General features: G+C 38.6%; 1 protein-coding gene across 1 annotated transcript in view; it reads right to left on the reverse strand.

Annotated features, from left to right (window-relative positions):
• Positions 1 to 1862: 1862 nt before the first annotated feature.
• Positions 1863 to 23747, reverse strand: part of BNC2 (basonuclin 2) — a 449350-nt gene continuing 427465 nt past the window's right edge. Inside the window, exons 7-8 of the mRNA XM_010355023.2 lie at positions 21323 to 23292; positions 1863 to 5100 (exon numbers count right to left, since the gene is read on the reverse strand). Of these exons, the coding sequence (XP_010353325.1) occupies positions 4440 to 5100; positions 21323 to 23292 (2631 nt within the window). The 3' untranslated portion in view covers positions 1863 to 4439. The remainder of the gene's footprint in view (positions 5101 to 21322; positions 23293 to 23747) is intronic.

Below are 23747 nucleotides of genomic sequence, written 5' to 3' on the forward strand. Positions count from 1 at the left end.
AAAGGGTGTGACCACAGGATGAAAGAAAGTTTCTTCTGGATGATTTCTTGATGATAGCAGATGTAGCGTGTCTTATGACAGTTGAATTTTATTTACTCTGTTAGTCAATCTAACCCAGTGCTAACAGACCAGATACAAGTTAGGACTGCTCAGGTCAAGCTGTCAGCAGTTAGCAGCATGTCCATCTCAATCTGGTGACTAGTTTCTTTATGTTTTAATTGTCAACAGCCCTCATTCTCATTTGCTTGGCACACATCTGGGGTGTGTACAGAGAAAGGGGAAAAAAAGGTCACATTGTATGTGGTGGGAACCTAGTGCATAGTTTCTCCTGAGTAAAATGAGGAGAATGCCTCTGGAACAGCCCATTATTGATATATTCAAAGATTTTTTTTTTCCTTCCTTAGAGCAATGTATACTAATGGGGCTGTTAACCAGGTAAGTGCCTTTCTCCTCTTACCAGAAGGGCCTGAAAATTCATGACCAAAGAAATAACACTATGAGGACAGTGGCACCATTGTGCCAAAAAGGTTTTAAAACATGTTTGCCATGTTGAAAAGGAAAATGTTAACACCTTTAAAACTTAAAAAGGCATCAGGCTGAACAGGGCAGCTGGACTAAGATTTGGAATGAGTTACACTGGGTTGACTTATTTAAATACAATTAATATCAGAACAAAGAATGCCAAGGATTTTTATCACACTTTTAAACCAGATTACTTATTATCTATCCTTTTTCTTTGCTTCCATAAAATGCAGATATTCCCGAAAGCAGACTAAACCTGATATTTACAAAAACATAGTTTTAAATGATCAAGACAGTAAGTTTCAACATCAGCTAGAGAACATGCACAGTCACAGCGCCTAATTTTGTCCCTGTGATAAACTCTGGCTAAAACCAATCACACGGGGAAAAGCTTGTTGGATAAACATCTAAATCACTATTAATTTTCAGCCAGCATAGAATGGATGTGGCTTAAGAGAAACTGTTTAACAACAAAAAACTCCTATGAAAAAACAAATGAGTAGGAATGGGCAAGATGAAAAGCTCAATGACTAAAATGCTCATCTCTTTATCCTTCCTGTTTGCAAATAAGCCGTGGGATCATCATCTTAACTAGAATTCTAGTTAAGTCAAAACACGACACTCAGGCACACACTCAAGAACAAGCAATACTTTGGGAACAGAAGAATTGTACATTTTATGATTTTCCATTGCATGTACTACATCCGTCCACTCCCCGTCCCTTTTAAGCAAATAGGCTTTATATTGGAAAATGTTATTTACTCATTTAGAAGGCCACCGTAACGATTGGGCACTTGAGGCACAAAAGTAGTAGCAAATAGGGGAGATACTTAAAAAGTGTCAGCTGTCCAGGACTTATTGCCATTTCTCTGACAAAAAACAGGTGAACATATCCATGTTTCCAAGCAAGGGAAACTCTACTTCTAGAATCTCATTACTTCTGAACTTTTTCTAACTGGCTATACACATTAGCTTGGATTGCAGCAAGTAACAAACATTTGTTCTAAGCCTGGTTCATCTGCTGATGTGACCTGCTGATAGCTATGTAATTCACTCACGAGGGCTATCTGACCTTTTATTTGACATTAAATTAAACAGACTAAACATTGCTGTTGTACAAGATGAGTTCTAGTAACTCAACTGAATGTAACTTTTCAAAGTTGCAGAAATAAAAGTGTGTATTTATTTTCATAAAACTACATGTAGTCTATGCACACTGCAAAAGCCAGAATTTCTATGTTTTGTTGGGATATTAAAAATATTTTCCCACCCTTTTGGAATCTAATCATTTGGTAATGGGGCAACAGCACAATACAGAGAACGCTGAGAGGACCAAAATGTTTGCAAACAAACTTTCATTATTCTTGTTCAATCTTTCACAAACATACTGTACAGAGTCTTATATGGTATAAAACAAAGGAAAACATCTCTGTCTATTCAATTTAACACAACACCAAAATAAAGCAATTAAGTCTTTGGGGAATTCAAAGGTACAAGAAAACAAAAATGGTTATTACTAATTTCCTCAACTTTTTACCATAAACACTTGTCATTTAACATAGTGTTTTGATATAGTTTCTTTTGTACTGCAAATACTTTTGGTCTTTCCTCCCTGTAGAACACATGAAGAATTGAAACGAACCCCATAGCATCCTCCGAAGGAGGTGAAAAGATAAAGCTCCTAGACATGGCTAGCTTATCTTTAAGAATCTATTGTTTCTGAAATTTTCACAAATAAAAATACTGAATCCCCAACTAATGATGCTTATTTTGGGAAACAATAAATACTGTGAGGTACAATAAATCCTACAGGAATAATAACAACAGAAACATATTAACAGTTTCCTTTGGCAAATTTAACGGAAGTGAATGCTGATGTGAACATAGAAAAAATAATTACAAAAACATGAAAAATGGAAACGACATAAAAGTTAAAACAAAGGGATATTTCTAACTTTTAGACTGATGAGAGAAATGTCTGAGGCCATTAAATGCAAAAAAGAAATACATTCTCTTTAAATTATTGTGTACTGTTCAACAAAATATTCCTTGTTTATCTCTTCCTTTCCTCTCCACTTAAAAAAAAAAAAGGAAAAAAAAAAAAAAAGACAACAAAACAGTCTGCAATGCACACCCTAATGGTTTTGGCTGCAGACTGAACTTGAGTAAATATCATCATTTAGTCAGTATGTTGTGGTAGCTGAGGCTGCCGATGTGGTTAACCAGCTCAGGCAACATGTGTAAACATCGGAAACAAAACAAAACAAAAAAGGTTGGGAGAATAGTCTCTTCCCTCTTTCTCACTCTCAATTGCTTGGTTTCAGGCTTGCTTTCATTTCTCTCTGACAAATCGTGTGGGGAAACACGAAACACTAAACACTGAGAGATCCTAGTTTAAAATCCCCTTCTTCTGGCTTTTCAGAAAGGAGTGTTGCTCAATTCAAGTTTAGCACATGTTTTCAAAGCTTCCAAGTACTGCTGCTGTTAAATGCCTTTTGATTTTGTCTACCAAACAGGCCTGAATTATAGTACGACTGCAGAATTTTCAACAAATTAGACAGCCATACAAGAGACTGACCCAGTTCAGAGGATTTCTTTTTAAAGGATAAGGGTTAGGGCCCTGGAAATGAGTGTTCAACTCTTTTACTGTATTCATCTTTGTTCCGTAGCGGGTAATTTGGGCTTTTGTATCCTGAAATATTATCCTGCCTCTGAAGAATAAATGCCTTGGCTGTTTCACACCACATAATTTTGTTTTCCTTTTATGTAACTTAACGTATAAGCAAGAAGGATGCAATGTTGATTCTAATAACATTCGGCACTTGAAAGAATCACCAAGTGTTTTTTTAAAAAGCGGTTTTCTGGTGGCCGACAAATTGGCCTGTGGTTATGTTGAGTGACTAATTGTATTTTCTTTTCTGGAAACTTGTGCAAAGTTGGCAGTTTTGTGTTAACACTAATACTTTGTTTGGCATTTGTGCCCTATACTGACCAGACCATTTTTATACAAGTGATTTTTTTTTTTAAAAAAGACACTTACTGAAGTATGGCAATAGTTTAAGGATAAAAAAGAAGCATGGTTATTACACATCCCCTTGTAGTGTATGAAAAAAAGTGCATGACAGGATTTATGTACTAGTACAGGACATTTTAAAAAATCAGATCTGTGCTGTAAAGCATGCCAGCACCTCTTTATCACTATATCTAACAGGTAGTAAAAACAAGACCATGTTTTTTTTAAAAAAAAAATGTGCATTAATGCTAACATAAATGAATAGAGCTAGCCAGCAAACTATTTTTTCCTGCATATCTAACAGCTGGATGTAACTGTAAAAATTAAACAAAAAAGTTAAACAACCATCAATACAATTGTTTTACATCAATGGCCCCTCAAGGCTAAATATTTACAGGTGAATCTGCCATGCTTTAATTGAAGGTTCTTTCAAAACCTTAAAAGTTCACAAAAGACAACTATAAGGAGTTCCTTTTTGTTTCTTTTTTCTTTTTTTTTCCCTTTTATTTTTGCAGGCAACAGTCATGGGTACAACAAATTGTCTCTTTGGGGAAGACCAAGAATTATTCTGTCAAAACTGGGGCTAGTTGCACACTCTGTGTGTGTGTGTGTGTGTGTGTGTGTGTGTGTGTGTGTGTTTAAAGGGGTACTCTGCTTTCACCCTTAAATCAAAGATCCCACTCCTTTCCCAAAACTTTTATAAAGGGAAGTGAAAAAAATTCAAAAGCACCTAGTGTTTATCTTATTTATCTCAAGGAAATACGTGTGTGTGTATGTAGCCACAGAGCATACATAAATGCACACACACACACACACCCCAAGTACATAAGCGCACACTGACTATGGCAGTTCAAACACGTAGGCCATCTGGTGAGAGCTGGCATTTGTAGTGTCCATTCTGAGACTAATCTACTGAAGTGAAGGGAATGTTTTTGTGGAGATTAGGGTTCTGACTGTGCCGATTTCGGCTTCGTACAGAGGAAAACATCATATTGCAACCTGGGACTTTGCACTTGTGCATTTCTCGCAAATGCACGGTTTTGTAGTGCACTCTCAGGGTCCCTTTGTTGCTGTACATTTTGTGGCAAATGTTGCACATGATCCCACCATTGCTCCCAGACAAGCTGCTGAACATAAGAGATCCTGAAACTTCAGCTCCTAGGCTGCCAGGGAGGGCAGGGGCCTCGGCCTTGTGTGCCGACTCCCCACTGTCACTCGCCCCGTCAATGTCATCGAGAAGAATCCCCTCGTCGCTGCCTGCGTCGGATTCTCTGGAGGAATGGATGCTGCTGCTGGACTGGAGGCTGGAGGTGGTGCTCAAGTCAAGGACCATGTAGTCCTCTGCCATGCCTCTCCCATACCCGTTCAGGTGGGAGTCTTCAGTCCCTGCGGGAGAGGAGGCATCTTCCCTGACATCGAGCCCCATGGGGTGCTGGGCACCATAGATCTTCACCAAAAATTCATCGCGGAGGTCCTTGCTAAGGGAGGGCTGCGATGAGTCCAGGCCCATGTCATCGAGTTCTTTGGTCAACAGTTTACGATGTAGGTTTATGTTGGCACTGTGTCTAGGAAAACAAGAGGGAAGGGGGGGTAGGTGGATAGGGGTTGGGGAGGGGTGAGAAAAAGGAAAGCATTTTAAAATTGATTCAGCTTTCACTAGGTATCAAATAAGCACATTCACTGCTAATTACACCATTACAAAAGCAAGCATTCTCCTATATCCTCAGGATCTGGGAGTTTAGTGGTGATGGTGGGAGGTGCAATCAGGGGAACTTTCCATTAACATAATTTTTATAAGAGAGTAAAATCTGTCAATGGTATGAATGCAAGCCCATGCACCTTTTTCTCAGTGATTACTGTTAGTTTTACTATGTAGCAGCATCAGCTGCAGAGAATTTCATGGCAGAGATTTTATGATATATATTAAATAGAATAAAAGAATAGAAACTTTCTGCTTGTCTAAATGGAACAGTCTAAATTTACTTAAAAACAAGAAAAAATAAACATCTTTTCTATACAGCACACACTGTATTTTGAGGTATAGGAAAAATTCATTTTTTAAAAAAGTAGTCAGGCTGGGCACGGTGGCTCACGCCTGTAATCCCAGCACTTTGGGAGGCCGAGGCGGGCGGATCACGAGGTCAGGAGATCGAGACCATCCTGGCTAACACGATGAAATCCCGTCTTTACTAAAAATACAGAAAATTAGCCGGGCGTGGTGGTGTGCGCCTGTAGTCCCAGGTACTTGGAGGCTGAGGCAGGAGAATGGCGTGAACCCGGGAGGCGGAGCTTGCTGTGAGTCCAGATCGCGCCAGTGCACTCCAGCCTGAGTGACAAAGCGAGACTCCGTCTCAAAAAAAAAAAAAAAAAAAGTAGTCTAGATAATTTAGATATAACTTCAAAAAACAATGAAATCTTCCTTCTCTACCCTCCACATTTCAAGTTTTAAGGAAAAACAATAGCTTAACAGATTAAGCAATTTGAAATAGGGTTACAGGCTGTCTTTTAACAACACGAATGCCTTTTGTCAGAATGATTTGGCAATCCCAGTTAAATCTAATAATAAAATACATTTACTTTTTAGAAGTATGTACATTTTAGTGTCCCAAATATTTTCATCGAGTAATTCTACTTTAAAATTTAATTATTTAAGACAAAAACTGAAAACCAGAAACTTTTTAAAAAATAAAATCCACCCACCTTTTTAAAAAAAGTCATACTTAACAACAGAAAAAAAAAAAAAAAAAAACCCAGAGGTACAAAATTAAAACACAGTAAGTACAAAAAATAAAAATAAAAAAAATTAAAAAAATCAAGCACAACAATAACACAGGGTTCCTCTGTTTTAACAACTGGAACCCATACTTCTTAGACAAGCAAAACTTTTATTCTACTCACTGAGTGCTTTGCTTGTATATATATATATGTGTATATATATATATATATGTAGACAGGATTTGTCCCAGAGAATCCACAGGGACATCATGATTTACAAAGCCTGATATGTTATCATCTATCTGGAAACATTGTCTTTGTATTTATATCCCCCACTTATTTTTAAAGTGCTCTTGGGCATATACCTCTCTCCACCTGCAAAGGCTCACATGTTCAACAGTACCTAAATTGAAGGTTACCCTTCCAAAAAATAAACGAACATATCTACAGATAAATAAAAGCTTCTCAATACTGGTGGAAGCTCTACAGCTTGGAGAAGTAATTGTGGTAAGAGAAATGACCTAAATGGCTGATATAAAGTTCAACAGACCTCCTGATTACACTTAAAAGTATGGAAGACCAAAATGCGTCATTCCATTTGGTGACAAACACGGTTGATATTTCCTAGAGATGGTTGAGAGGTATGTGCCTCAGAGACAAGAAAGGTGGGGAACACTTCTCCACCTTTCCACACAAGACAATATACAGCACTCCGGGTTTTAAGGGGCAGAGGGCAGCAGCCCTCTCCAACTGCACTTAGGAAGGCTGAGCTTACCTTGTGACAATAAGATCAGCTTTCTAATCTTTTGCTAAATCGATCACAAAAGAAAGCAAGAATAAGAGACAGAGAGAGAGAGAGAGAGAGAGAAAGAGAGAGAGAGAGAAAACAAATTCACATTCTAGACATCTGGTTTTGAAAAACGTAAACAATAAAATAGGGATTTAAAACGTTCTGATCACAAAATTATTTTCTGTCATAAGCGATCATCCCATATGCTGTCTTGATGATTTTCAGATCAGCTGTATAATCCAAAAATCATAAATCAAATTAAAATAAACCAAATTCACAGGATCATCATCATCCACAAATGAGTATTAAACAGATGCATGCAGTGTGTGGGTATGTGAATGATAAACAGAAGTTGTCCCCACGGTCCCTGCTATGACACAGTAATTTCCCGTTTCCTTGGTGTCAGATGCAGATGACTCCAAGTGCAGGTTGCTAAGCAAAGTGCAGGAAATGCCTACTGTGAGGTCTTTACTCTGACATGTGGGTACACCACCAGAGTTATTACAAGAATGTGGAAGTAGAGTTATGCTATGCGCTATTATTCTATTGATAAAACAATCTGCCAACTATATGCAGCCCACGAAATCCTATCCCTGCTCATTATTTTTAACACCCTCCCCCTTTCTTAATTTCACGAGCACACATTTTGCGATGACTGTAATCTAGAACTCTGTTGCTTCTCACACATCTGCAGTTACCACTTCCTAGGTTCACTGCTGAGAAAAATAGCAGCCAGACACACAGCAGTTGCACCAAGACACACTGAATAAGGAAGAATAAATTAACATTGAGAAAAGGACACACTGATCACCCAGATGGACACGTCTTCCCTAAGATGACTTGTGAAATTACACATCTCCACCAATATGTTACCAGGAAGAGATTTTCTCTTCATTTCTCACTTACAGCAGTAGAAATCTGTAATCTAATTAGACAATGTACCAGCCCTCAATATCTGTCAACAAAACGATGTGCAGAAATGTGTAGACCAGCTCTGGCACTCTGTTCAACAGTGTCCCTTTTCCGCTGTCAGCAGTACTGTTGGCCTCTGCTAATATAATTACATTGACTTTTATTCAATTAAGTGCCATCCCTCGCTTCAAAAAAAAAAAAGCTACTTTATCAATTGATTCAGGTGTAATGCAATAATAAAGATGAACTCATGGCAGTGCATTAGCTCTGCTCTTCATAACTTCAGTACACGGGTTCATTCATGGTAGTCGATTTCCATTATGCGACCACAGTTCACGAGAATTGATTCTTTTATGTTCAATTCTTAATCCATTTCATTTTTGTTTAATAATCCTCCTAAATGCCATATGCAAAACACTTGAAGTGGAGATGGGAAGGATGGACTGAGGAAAGTCTGCTGTTCACTCTCATGATAGTGGCCTTGAAGATTTTCTCACAAACTCACACCAGTATTCCTAAGGTGGAAGGAAAGCATGAGAAGGAAAACAGACTAAAATTCTTTAGAGGGTACTGATCCTGCCCAAGAGGTTAGGGTTCAGTCTCCACAGAATGGACAAAAGACAGCACTTGATTTTAACAAAGACCTATTGTTGGACTCTTGAATCATTCAATCCAGACCATTAGCTGTCATAAAATACTGTCCTCATGAGATACAAAGACCTAGGGTTAATAGCAATTTGAGGACTATTACAAGTTTATCAGGATCAGCAAAACTGAAGAGGTGAAAAGAAAGGGAAGATGGAATAGACACAGAAAGAACTCTCTCCTACTGATAATCAGATGTAGAGAGAAGACCCTAAAATGGGAGGAAGGCCAGAGAGTGCTGGAAACCGGAGGGGGACTCCCTGGCAGAGGAAGCCATACTCAGTTGTATGCAACAACTGGAACAAAGAATCCAACAAGGAACCAATTTTGAGCTCTCCAGTGATAGAGATGGTTTTTCTAGAAACAGATTTAGTGTTCTGAATATTTATCTCTAGGAAAGAGGGAAGAATTATCATTAACAAAAATCTAGACTGTATTAGAACATCTTATATTCTATAAGAACATGAACAGCAGAAAGGTTTCTACTTGCTTTGATTTGAAAGGCAAGAAAGAAACATGCAAAGAAGTTCCTCTTACAGAAAAAAAATGACTGAAATGGAGAGAGAAAATGAGTTCATAGGTAGAAGGGATACGGATTTGGTCTTAGTAAGTGCAGTGGTAATCATTAAGGCAGTGGTCCACACCTTAGCCCCAGATGTTCACTTTCAAGAACATAACTAAATTTTATTCAATATTATGTGTCCTGCACATGAAGTAGAATACTCTGTACAGAGGAGATACTTAAAAGTACATTGGTTTCCCTTCCATCAATAATATGCATGAGTCTTCAGGAAGTATTTCCCAAAATATACTGTAGAAGGGAAGAAAACAATGATCCCAAGGTAGGACTCATGTAACAGAATATCCAAGGAAAGGTGGTGGCGACACAACAAATGGTGATTCTGACACTATTAATAGCCTAATGTGTTATAAGGGAATGCCACAAAATTAGGACATGAAAAAGTCCTGTAACTTGGGCTATGCTTGGAATTACAAATGCTTCCCTTAAACCTCTGTAATCTTTCTATACTGTGAATTTACCAAAAGCTTCTTAAAGACCAAGATCACCTTTAAAAGCAAAAAGTTATAAAACCTTGGACTGGGGGGAGGGTGCTGCAGAACCAAACTTCTTTCTTCTTTGAAATGCTGAGTGGGAGTACTCTAACTGGACTAAAGTGGACTACCAGTCTTTTTCTGTTCCTTTGATGGAAACTTTACCATGCAACCACAAAAGACATGAAATTCATCAAATGTAGGCAAGTAAGTGCAAATGCCCTTCAGAGAGAAAGCAAGTCTTGCCTTGGACTTCTCTTTTCTCATCACATTAAGTTAGATTTAATGTGATGTCTGGTCCATAAAAATTAAAACTAAAAACAAAAACACTATCTAGAGAAAGTGTTTTGAGGTTTTAAACTTGACTTTAAGATACAGGGAAGACGCGAAAAAGAAAACAAAAAACAAAAAACAAGTTGCATGACCAAATTAGAAAATAAGACTGTGGCAGTCAGAGACTGAATAATGAATCAAGCTATAGGTTGCACAAAGTGTCTTAATTCTTAATCAGATGTGAACCAGTCTAAACTTACTGAATTGAAACAAAACACTTGATAATTAATTAGAATGCCTCAAGTGAAAAATAATTGAGGCCCCACTTTGGATTAGTTTTTGCCTTTATTTTCCAGCTCAACTCTGCCGTTCAACACACACACATTCCCAAATTCTCAAATGATATTGTATAGAATGATCATAACATATACATAGCAGATACCATATGCATGCCTATTTGTTTGTATGTATGTGTCTACATACATGTATATGGGGAGAGGGGGAGAGAGAGAGATAAATTTATATCCAATCTGGATAAGTCTAGATGCTAGGGTTAAGTATATTTTAGGACTACTGCGTCAACAATACTTTTGAGTAGAAATGTAAACCTGCTATCCAAATCCACAGAAATGAAAAATTAAAACTTCTGCCTCTCATTAGTTCTTTTCTTATCTGGATTGCTACAATACTATCTATTACACTTACCTCAAAATTTTGTATTATCATTTATTAATAATGAATGCTTATGGCTCTGTGCACAAAATGATACTTTTGACACTATACCTTTCTGTAAAATTAGTAGTTGTTCTACAGGTTATTATTTAAAGATTCTGTCCAAAAGATCTGAAAACCATCCCCTAGCTCAGGAAGAAAATTCAATGTGAAATTCTACTGGGTAACACTCAAAAAGCCCCAAACGTAAGGAAGTACATATTAAATGCAAGAAACAAAATCTAAGCAAATTCTTGCAAATTAAAAGTATGAAATTCAGTCATTTCAACCCCTTTCAATATAAAACAAATCATCCATACTGGTCACGCAGGCAGTTTCCTCTACATTCAAATTATTCACTTGAAGATAAGCTCCCACCAAACTCTTTAGGGGTTTAGCTAATTTACTGCACAGATACGGCACGTCTGTTGTAATAACAGGTAGGATGTATTGGGGTCGACCATTTATCAGAATTAGACTTCTTTTCTCAATTCACAGTGAATTATGCTGCCTACACGACTCCCCTCTCTCAGAGCCTGCCATCCCCGTATGGCCCCTAATGTGGCAGGCAAACAAAATTGACAGTCTCATCTTGTCAACAAGGGGCGATTCTCCTGAGAAGCCATTTAACTTTGCAGGGGAAGCAATGTATTAATGTGCTTGTCCCAGGAATGTTAATCATCTTCAAGCTTCCGATCTAGCTTTGACGTGAACGAAATCACCAAATTTGTTTACTAAATGAATCGTAATATGCTAATAAGAAAGCATGACATATATGGAAAAGCCAAACAGATGGTTTGTTTACTCCACTTTGCAACTTTATAAATGTTGTAACTCTGAAGACGTTAGTGAGAATTATTGGTTTGTTGGCAGAGGCAAACATGTCTTTCGCATACTAAATCTGGTGCTACAGTTAGAAAACAATTTGTCATTGCTGTGGAATGCATAAAAAATGTTAATGTAGGGATGGCATTTGGGAAGGCAGATTGGTAGATGGAAAATGTGTATGCTGGATGCTCAGGTTAAGTGTAGAATTGATATCCAGCAGCCCCGTTCCCTAACCATTTTACTTTTGAGTTGTATCTGACACATCGAAGCTTCTCAAGGGTGCTGATTATTCAATAGGTACCTGTTGTGCTGTAATGTGAGATGAGTGTTACACTGTGAACAGGATTATGTTTTCACAGCATTTGGAAGTGTTCTCAATCAGGCAGCTCATATGGTGCTCAGTTTACTACTATTGTTGGGTAAGAAAAAGCAAAGCCATGAGCCCTGGCATCTTTTAAGGACTCACTGAGAATAAATCTGAGCTTTAATTTTGAGTTTTATATTTACCCTGGACAAATTAACCCTCAAGCTTTCCATTCCTTGTTTCATATAGTCTGACTTATATAAAGATTTTAGAAGATATATTTCCAAAATAATAGGAGCTAATTTTTACAGGCATGTGCCACCACGCCCAACTATTTTTTTTTTTTTTTTTGGTCAGTATAGAAGGGTTTTTGCTATGTTGGCCATGCTGGTCTTGAATTCCTGGTCTCAAGCAATCTGCTTGCCTTAGCCTTCCAAAGTGCTGGAATTACAGGCGTGAGCCACCACGCCCAGCCTAAAATGGTTAATTTATGATCTTCTTAAAATACAACATTCAGGATGCATGAGTTCCCCAAGGGAGGTGACAGTATTTTGTAGGACAATCAATATCATTATTTAGCTATGGCTTTATCTAGAATTCTGTGTTGAAAATGAAACTAATAAAGACACCTGAACAAGAAGAGTGAGCATAATCTAATTTACGACTTTGATTAAATGTCAAAACTACCAGCCAAAAAAATGAAAACTTCATTTAACCAACCAGCAATGCATGTATGCTACTAAATGTTTTAGTATTTAGAAACAGATGATTTTTGTGAAGTTCTTTTTACTTTTTATTTGCACAGGCAGAGTCTGAAATGCAGGATTTTGTATTAAAGAAGTACTTATTCCCTCTTATGTTATTAACCACTCTCAACATCCTGGTCATAGAGATACATGTTGAGACTACCACTAATCTTGTGGGATTTCCTGGTGTATCACCACACAGCACTGAACTTTTTACCCAAGAAATGAGAGAGCAAAGTGATCTAAAGAAACCACTGAGTTCATCTTGCTGTCCAAGGATCACTTTGAAGCAAGAAAGCATTAGCAACTGTTCCAGCCTGGTGCTTATATCTCATTTGAAACATCTCATTCCTGACCAACAAAGAAAATTTCAATAAAGTACTTTTACTGATTTAACAACAGTGAGCTCCTGGGAATGTCAAAGTGCTAAGCCTTTTCCAAGGAGAGAAGAAATCAGCAGCTCAAATATAATTAACCTTCCATTCTCAATGCAAACTGCCACGCATAGGAGCTCTGCAGTCTATTAGTGAAGTTATAATGGCCAACAGGCAGAAGCAAAATTGGTCAAAAAGTTGGCTGCTGCTGTCATATTTTTGGAATTATGATTAATGGCACTAATAATGTGGATGATTACTGATATGTGTATCTCCAGCAGTTTATCATATTGCTTTGGCTGCCTACGTCCACAATAAACAGGATGCTATCATTTACCTCTTTATTGAAGGCAATCCTTCTCTTGAAGGAGCATATTCTAATTACTTCGTAATGTTTTATGTCTTAAACATTTTGCAGCTCTGGACCTTGCCAACTGCTTCGTGTCTACCATTGATTAATTACTGAATGTTTAATCAAAATTTAGAAACTAATGTAGTCATTTATGAGCACACTGCAGTGCCAAAGTAGTTAGGCTTTGCTCCCAAGTTTGGAGAGTGTTGGGTTCAAAATCAAATCCCAGTCATGTAGGAGGATCCAAGAATTTCACCTTGGGTGCTCTGAAGTTGCCAATTCCATCTCTGCTGATGAATGGAAGGTAATCTAACTACAGGGTAAACAGCATCTTTACCTACCCTGTCTTCACTGGATTTCCCTTTCCTCTTTCCTCAGTTCCCTGATCAACCGAGCACCACTGTTAGCTGTTGCTGAGAACAAGAAAGACCTCGTGAATACCCATCATGAGAATATAGTTTTGAAGTGGTTAAACAAGTGAAAAATAATTTGCTGGGACAAATACATAAGTTTTTTTTAATGTGGATTTTTTATGGTACTGTCATACAACCATTCACCGTTGAAGTTAAGTGTTTTTTTAATACCATTACTGAACTGCTGAAATGGATGCTAATATAGCTTGGAGTGCTAATGTCAAGTCCTGGTAATAAAAAAGACAGACTGCTGAATGAAATAATTTCAAGTAAAAAATAGAACAAAAGTGCTCTCTCTCTTGCTCTCCACTTTTATTGAATTGGGACTGACTGAGCCAATTGCTTTAGAAGTCTGTAAAACACAATTACGAGTGAGTGAACTGACCCACCAGTGCCCCCTCAGTGACAGAGCAGACTAAAAAGGCAGCAGAGTTAGAGCGGCTCCCCTCCGCTGGCCATCAGACCTACAAGGCTACCAGCTGCAGTTCTGTTGTTCTTGGTGCCCAAATGGGTCTCGTTTTACTTACGAAATCTTATTTCCCATCAATGTGATAAAGTTACTTCATACATCACTCTCTAAGATGTAGATGTCTATTCTGGCAATTAAGAATGATCTGTCTTTTGATATTCTTATTTATGTGGATGTTTATGTATAAACACACATATACATTATGTGGATGAATTTAGATTAGAACATTAGCACAATTTTTGAATGGCTGGTAATAATTCAGATTGATATATGCAACAGCAATATTGAGGCACCGTTTACATATATTCTGTTAGAAACACTTGTCTTTTTTTTCTTTCCTAAGGTAAAGTCAAAATTAGAGCAAGCAACAAAAAGAATTAAACTAGGAGTGGGTAACATTTTCCCCCCTAGTTAATAAAAGAAGTAGTAAACTCTACAAAGTACTAGAGTTAGGATCACTAACACTTTAGGCATAACAGCTTTTTACCAGGAATTTACAACTCCTGTTTTAATTCAAGCAGCTTGCATTAGGACATAAAATCTAGGTATATTTTAAAAGTGTAGTTTTATGTGAAATAACTCAAGAAAAACTGTCCTTTCCTAAAAAGTATTCTTTCTTCCTTGTCTCAGCTTGCCTGCCTCTCCCTCACACACGTATCTTGGCACTCAAGAATCAAAGTTACCAAATTCCTCTTTTATGACATTGCAATTTTTTGGCAAGGACAAGCTTCTTTCCAATTCTGCCACATTCATTTATTTGAAGCTTGTGGGAGTCTTCTGGCAAGCACATTATTTCTGAGAAGGCTTTAAAAAAAGAAAAAAAAAATGCTTCATTGCTAAACCTTCATTATGAAATTTAGGCAAAGAAGGTATCCCTTCCTCTTAGTACAACCACGAATGATCACTTACAGCAGAAGGGTTGACAGCAGCCTTTCACCTAAGACAAAACTGAACTTACCCGAGTTATACAAGTGAATGTTAATGTACATGTACGGTCTTACCACCCTCTTCTGGGTAGAAAACAGCCTATGTGTTTTAAAAACAGAAGATGGGCTACAAAAATGAGCCTCTCAAAGAAATGGTTAAATATAAGAAAGATTCACACCAATAAAGTCTGTGAGAAGGTCAGATAGACTCTGAGGGAGGTGGAAATCAGGAAGACCCTTTCAAAGTGGTCTCATCATGAAAAATACCACTGGTGCAATCAATATGTGCATTCTGCTCAGATATTTTGGCCTGAATTTTCAAGATAATGCTGGCAAGAACAGTAGATTGTTCCTTTATGAGGAAGGTAAAAATAAGAGCTATATAGAAGCATTATATATGTGCAACAGAAGTTATAACTCCACAAGAGACTTAATGTTAACTCCCATCAATAGAAATTTGTAAAAATCTCTTTGCATCATGAAAAGGAAATCATTCATCAGCCATGAAGCTCTGTGGTCTATTTGGTACACAGTTCTGAAGACGGGGGAAATGACTGGTGTGGTTCTTGAAGTGGAGGAGTGAAAGGTCAGCAGAGGCTTAAATGAGCTTGTCTTGCATCCAGCTGGGCCAGCAGGAGGTCATTAGGAAGATCCGAGGCTCACTTTAGGCTTGACAGAGTCTCTCTCCATGATACAAGGAGACCGTTTTGCTCACTGCTCTTCTCCCAGTATCTAAAAAGAACCCCAGGGACAGGAATGACACTGAAGTTTATCTTACTACCAAAGTTTTGCTTGAGGAGGGCACAACTAGCAATTACTCAGAGGGGGATTTATTTTGTGTTTGCTTCTGATGGAAAGTAATGGAGATAAGTACAAAAGGTTTATTGATCTGGCTCTATTGTGAAACCAAATAGAGTAGCAGGGGAAAAAAAAACAACTCTTCCTTAACATTTAGAAGTCAGAGGACCTGCACAACTTCACGTTATAAGAGAATTTTAGAAATGGAGACTTGTAGTTTGATTGGCAATGAAATGAAACAGCTAATGCTTTAAAATGTTCTCCTCTTTTACTTGGAGGGGATTACCACATCGTATTTGACAGCTAATTATATTAGGGCAAATATACTAATAGTTATCCTGAATTGGTGCTAAGTGGCTCATTTCTTAGAGGTATTACCTGGTGAAATCGTGTATTTACTGAAAAGCCCTCCCTAGAAAAAGTTCTGTATAAGTTTCCAAACATAGAGAATCATGGAAAACATGGATGTTGCTATGCTGAGAAGGTGGTAACAGGAGGTAGGTAACATGTTCTCGCATCTTCACCTCTGCTGTTAATGTATGCAGTGGCTCATCAGAGGTAGCTCATGTTAATTTATTTCTGCATACCTGTACAGGGCTGGAAGTCAGGTAATCAGACCAGCTAAAACCATACATTTCTGCTTTTTAGCTACAGCTACCCAGAGGCCTATAGAGGAACAAATTTAGTTCTGGAGACATCAGCAGGTTTTAATAAACCAAATACACATGTCTTCCTCCATAGGAATAGAGAAGTTTCCACGTTTAGATGTGGACTGATTAAACTAGCAATCAAATGGAAGGTTCACATGTGACACCAATGGTTGCCTCATATTTATTTATAAATCACCCTCAGCAAATATAATTTGGTCTTTAAATTTATTCATAGGGCTAAATCATCTTTCTACAGCTTGAAGATCAAACATATATGCTTACCTTTCTGATAAAATTTAAGACAAACCTTGACAACTAGCAGCTACTACTCTGAGAAGAAAGGAACAAAGATGGTAAAACTCAAGTAGGATGAAACAGAGACAATGACTTCTTACTATACAGGTCATCTAGTTGCTGAGTACAAAGTCTTCATTTTAGATGGGATTTTAGAACTGCCAATCATTAAGACAAATATGAATAGATTTTAACCTATGAGCAAATGATAAGGAATATTAGGAAAGAGAACAGAGGGTATTTGTTATTTTTCTTCCTGAATAGAAACCAAATTAACTTATAAGTAGGCTCCCCTTCAAAATGAGTGACCTATGCCACTCAGGTCCTGGGGATCAAAAACCAAGTCAGAATACGAGAAAGGATGAAAGGTCAACTACACCCAGCTAATTCTGACTATCAGGCTCTCTTCAAGAGAATTTCCTGTATGAAGGCGGCAGGTTCCAGGCCAGTTAGAATTTCCTCTTCCTAGGAAAGATTTCATATGTATACTTCATAATGGAGGGGCAGCCTCCTGTTCCTTAACAGAACAGCAGCTCAGCAGCAGACAGATCAAGGGATAAACAAGAAGGAGGAAAGGGTCTTTAGAGACCTCAAAATCGAACACTACACTTTGTTATCAGGATATACTTGAAGACTTTAGCAGTCACCTTAAAGCAGCAGTCCCCAAACTTTTTGGTAACCAGGGACCAGTTCATGGAAGACAATTTTTCCACAGACGTGAGTGGGGGGTATAGTTTTGGGATGATTCAATGATTCAGGCACATTACATTTATCATTAGATTCTCTTAAGGAGTGTGCAACCTAGATCTTTCACGTGCATATTTCACAATAGGGTTTGCACTCCTGTGAGAATCTAATGCCAGCACTGATCTGACAGGAGGTGGAGCTCAGGCAGTCATGCTCGCCCGCCCACTACTCACCTCCTGCTGTGCAGCCTGGTTCCTAACAGGCTATGGACAAGTACTAGTCTGCAGCCGCGGGGTTCGGGACCCCTGCTTTAGAGCATCAGAGTTGTCTACAGAGAAAATTATTTACATTTCACTTCTATCACTCAGAATAAAAATTATTCTAACAGCTACCTAGTTACAAAGATGAATCACACTTTGTGTGTATTAGCTTGCTCTCTGTCCATGTGGAATGGTCCTCTTGGCTTCTGAATTTGTTAAACACACACTCATTTACAACTATATAGAAAAGAATAGATTCGACGCTGTTGCTTGGAATCTTTAGCCCTAACAAATCTTGCATGTGTCTCTTCCCTTCCTCTGTGTCACTTTACACAAACAGCATTGTTGCTTTTAAAAAATCTTCAACTTGATCTTATAAAATCTAGAAGGATCACCAACAAAGGACCTGGTAATCTTTGCTAATTAACTGCCAAACCTAAAATGTAGTATTTAACATCTTTCTACTTCCCATCTTACTAACATGCCTATCTGGAGACCAAAAATGTGACTACCTCATGTATAACCACTTTGGAAGAAGCCCAGGCAGACCTGTGTAAAACTCCTCCAAGGTGTTCGAATCATGAAGAAGTCTGCTTTTATAAACAGAAGGAAGAGGGCAATTCTGTTAGCTTTATGACAGGAATCTCAGAAACCCTATAGCCCTGCACACTTCAGCCCCAACTCAAAATCCCCTCTAATGCTTTATTTGCTCAAGGAAGACATTGTGGAGTCAAGGATGGATGAAACTGAGACTCTGGGGAGAGGAAAGAAATGGGTCTGAGGACAGCAGGATTAAAGACAAAGGAGGGTTTCTGTTTGAGAAGGTCTGTTGGCTCAAGAAAAAGGTAAGAAAACTTGTCTTAGCTTCACAGCAAATTAAAAAAGAAAAAATAGGGAGACAAACTTCCTGGGGTTCTTGTGACTAATAAAGTAAAAGTGAAGAGACAGGAGAAGGTAAGTCTAAGAGACAGATCAGAAATGTCATCCAAGAGGCTTTGTGAATAACGAGATTAAATCACAGGTTGACATTCATTGACGAAATGATAATAAAAGGCTGAAACAGGAATACAATTATGTTTCACAGTTCACTCTGCTGAGATGCAGGAAGAGGCAGGCACCCCAATGGCATCACTGGTTATTTGGTGTAGCTAAACTCATAACATTATGTTAATTCAAGTCACAGACTCAAACAAGATGAAAACTTTTCTTAAGAAAATATAATGTCAAAATTAAAGTTATCAGAACTTGTGTGTTTATAACCTAGGATCAAAAGAGTTGTGTATTGTTAAAAAGCAAAATTTCAAGTAAGAATTTAAAAAGTTTCTATTCTACAATTTTTTGCAATCTACTTTTCCATTTATCTTATGTGATAAAGCTCCAAAGTGAAAAAGATTGGACATACTGTGATTTCAGCCAAATGAAATGTATCAACTGTCTTCTGAAGCTTGCTATCTTCTGCGTGACTGAACACCCTGGGAGCACATCTGTACTCTTCTTTCCACCTAGAATATCCTCATCATCCTAGATGTGGGTCTAAACTTATATATGGTTAGTCACGCACTACAATCCTGATACCTACAATAAAAAATGAAGATTGAAGTATTTTCCTGCTATCAATAAATGTTTTTCCTCAGACAAACCAATAAGCAGTACCTCAACAGTACCTCCTTATGTGTGAAGACATAAACATATGAGCACTTGCGTTTTCTAGGAATTTTACATAAATGAAGGCTTCAAACGTTGGGTGTGTAGCCTTTTGGTCTCACAGCTATTTATTCCAGTGCTATGACTTGCAATATTTTCAGCAAACCAACTAAAACTGTGACAGGAATTCATGCAATTAAGATTAAATTTTGGCTTGTCTTCAAACACTCCATTTCCATAAATATTTTATGCAGGTTTTCGAGTCTTTTATTTTTGTTTAAAAAAATGCAATGCATTAACCTCATTATTAGTAGTGTACTATCTCAAATTTAAAAGAATGAGTATTGCTCACAACTTGGGGGAGGTTGGGTACAGTATTTTATTATTCAAAATATAGCCATCTTATCTGATGTATTCTGGGACTGTCAATGATACCTTGGAACTGAAATAACATGACTATAAACTACTTTTACAGAACAAAGTAAATGGGGGTGGGAAAATCATTAAAAAATGGTTTCTCCTCAAAGCATGTTTTGGGTTGTATAAGAAAGTTACTTATTTTTCTTAAAGATTTTGCTTTTCAAAGATTGGCCCCCTTTTATTTCAGTAGAAAGATAAAAAATATTCTTCAAACTTTTATTTAAAAAAGGACTGATTTCCAAATATGAAGACAAAACAGAATATTCCAGAGATAGGACACTACTTTTCAGTGGTATGTTTAATGTTACTTTGCCAAAGAACTCTACGCAATTGACAAGCACTAGAATTACTGCTTACTAGTGGTGGCTCTGTAGAAACTTTCTAGTTAATTTAATGTGTTTCTTCCATTGATTTCCACTATGTTATAAAATTTTCTCTAAAATATTTTTAAAAGACAATGTAGAACCAAAAACCACACCTGATATAATGGTTGAAGAACTAAACTAGACTGTGACCCAAGTCAGGCTGGTGGTGTATTATGTAAATGATCTGCTCACAAGCTTATCTCAACAAATGCAGGATAACCGGACTATCCTGCCACTGACCACCTTGACACATTCCATTTATATTACATTTTCTTGAGGATTAATAAAGAACTTTGTAGGTTTAGGACCAGCTGCTTCTGTTTAAGCCCAACTGTTTCAGAGCTGCAACTACATAGCAAGAGTGTGATGTCATCTGAAGGCTGGACATAATACATTCGTGCTGGTCCTCAAAGTATATGCACACCTCCCCTTCTGTGAATAATCCCCATGGTAGACTATAGTTTAGAGATGTGCTCAAAGCCATTATGAAGTTAAGATAAAGAAACCCACACCACCATACCATTTTCCCACATCAACAACGACATCTGTCCCATTTCCTTCTGATATTTTCATGACTCTTAAAGAATTCAAGGACACTAAATACTCATGGAAGGAATGATAACATTACTGGTTATACCTACGGAGATGCAGGCTGTCTCGATGTCCTGGACCTATGGTTCTTTCCATCCGTAAATTTCTGTTTCTATATTGGATAAATATGTGTGTATGAAGATAATATATTGATTTAATCAAAAAGCCACATGGCAAAGCAGAAATATAAATATATAAATATATATATAACGGAAGCTGCGGCTTCTAAGTGAAGGTTCACGGGGAAGCAGGGAACCGTGTACATAGTTAACTTATTCACACCTAGATGCATGAAAACACATACACACACATATACACAGAGCACAGAGAAAAATGGCGTGCATTACGGGTAAGATGGCACATGATTCTGCATGCTTAATCATCACAAGCACCAACTGCAACAATCCTTCATGAGCATGGCAGTCTAGTTATCACGTGATCACTGTGGACAATCTTTACAGTGCATCAAAAACATCTAAGTTGGATTTCTTTTAGTGTGAAGTCCAACATGACTGAAAACTGGCACCCTCCACCCCCAGCAGGAGCAGCCAATGGAGATTTACTGACCTGTCTCTGCTTCGGCGAGAGGGGAATGCAGCATTGCAACCAGCCACTGTGCAGACGTGCATCTCTTTCAAGTGAACATTCCTGTAGTGAAGTTTCACACTGTAGGAGCTTTTGAAACTCTTCTTGCACACATAACATATTTTGGGGTCTGGGCTAGAACACAGGTCACCTTCTGGGGAGAACTTTTGAGGGCTGCCATAATTCAGAGACGATGTAAAGCTCTCATGCAGGGCGGCCATGCTGGCACCCCCACCGTTGTACAGTCCATACTGGCTCATGTAAAACATGTCATAAGTGGGGTCTGTAAATTCTTCCTTCACCTTTATGATGTCCTGGTGAGAGGGCTCACTGTGGTTCTCATCAGGTCTCTCACTATTCATCAGGACTTTTTCACTCACTTCGCTGTGAATGTGCTCATCCCCTTCCATGGATTCCTCGCCCAGTTTGGGCTCCGAAGACTCAGACTCGTTCTCATAGTCCCGCTCAGGCTCTTGGTCTTCAGAAGTCATGCTGTCGGCCCTCCTTATTTCAGTCCTTGAAATGCACCGGGTCCTGTTATGCTTAGAAAAGTCCTTCACAGACATGCCTGGGCTCATCTCCTCTTGGGAGTGACAATGATTGTCATGGCTCATGTCATTGACCACAGCTCCACCATCATTGGGGTCATCATCTTCATCATCAAACTCATCGGCGGTATCAATAATTTCCTTCTCAATCTTCACAGGCATGCTTGACTTCCTGGGCTTTTTCTTGGGTGCCAGGTCAGCAGTGGGCTCATGGGTGGCCATCATCACTGCTGGCACTACTGGCTCAGAGGGTGGCGGGGGGTGCTGCTCTATGGTACCGCTGGTTGGAATGATGGGACTGGTTGGGAGGGAGGTTGGAGGACTCACCATTTCCCCTGGAGTGAGTAAACTTCTATAAAATGGAGGAACTGGTTGTACAGTCTTTAGCCCAGAAAACACCAGCTGGCTAGGGAGAGGATTTTGCAAGACAGGGTCTAGAGGGGGAGTGGTAAAACCCATTGGGGGCCGGCCAGGGCTTGTGAGTGCCAGATTTGATTTTGTACTTGCTATGACAGGGGTGGCAGCTCCTGAGGTGGCCCGAATTAAATCTTTATCTCGGTTATTCCTTAGCATAGGCATGTGAAGGCGAGGATTGGGGTTTGCACTGTGGCGATTACGACTTCGGAGGGAGCTAAAGACCATGTTGCAACCTTCAATGGTGCATCGATGTTTGATCTTCAGGTGAACAGCATTGTAATGAATTTTGAGAGTACCTTTGTCATAGAATGTCTTCCCACATGCATTACAGAACACTCTTCCCTTCCTAGAGGCTGACCCCATCCTTCTCATCCGATGAATCCGGAATGAGCTTTTTGGGTGATCAGTTTTAGTTAAATCACTGACTGGGGCAGAATTCTGAATGGGAGAGACACAGGCTGGCTCGGTTTTGGGCTCCACATTAGTAATGCTGGTCAGGGCATTTCTATTGGGTGTTTGATCATTCTTATAAGGTGTGGGAGAAACTTCGGATTCACTGCTCTCATTATATTCATTCTGAGTTGAAAGGCTGGGTTCCCGCAGCCTCAACCCTGGTTGCTCTAACAGTAGCCCATTTGGAGGCAACCCTAGCAGTGGCGCTGAGACAGGGTTTATGTACTGGAATGGAAGGAGAAATGCAAGGCTGTTTGGGATGTTTTCGAAGTGATGAATGCTGGAAGGATTGCTATTCTCTAAGTGAGCAAGGAGGCTGGGACTCCTGGTGCGATTATTGCTCTCAATGAAAGTCCTTATATCTGAGTCTGTCTTTGAAGATGGTACAGCCACGGCCTGCCCTTCTTTCTCCTGAATTGCCATCAGCTCCACAATGGATTTGGTTTCTCCAAACCGCAGAAACTGCTGAAGGGTGATGATTTCCTCTTCTCGAGACATGATGGCCCAGCGGTCCAGCACCTTGCCAGCAGCATCCTAGAGGCCACATCAAAGAAACAACAAAGACAAACACAAAAACTTATTGATTGTGCATAATTATTCAATGCAACTGAAGGTGCTCTGTGTGCTCATAAAACACCGAGAGCAAGAGCAGAAAACAACATGCAAGCACTGTTAATAAAAGTCAACCCACAAAGCAAACTTTTCTGCCATGCAAATGTAGTAATTAGAGTCACAGTTAGAGAAACAGATTGAGTTTAATAATGTCAAAGCAAACAAAATGTAGACCACTGGGGCTCTGTGATCTAAAATGCCTTCAGTACTGCTTTTTTTTTTTTTAACAACAATGATCTATATACTATGCAACTATTTAGCATATATTAGTATAACATGTGAACTCCTGCTGTGAAATCCAACATAAATGAAAAAAATGTTACCTTAGTCCTTATTAAATAGTGATACTATAGGAAGGAATTAAGTACATTTTGTGA

This window comes from Rhinopithecus roxellana, chromosome 16, assembly GCF_007565055.1.
Source record: "Rhinopithecus roxellana isolate Shanxi Qingling chromosome 16, ASM756505v1, whole genome shotgun sequence".
Classification (NCBI taxonomy): domain Eukaryota; kingdom Metazoa; phylum Chordata; class Mammalia; order Primates; family Cercopithecidae; genus Rhinopithecus; species Rhinopithecus roxellana.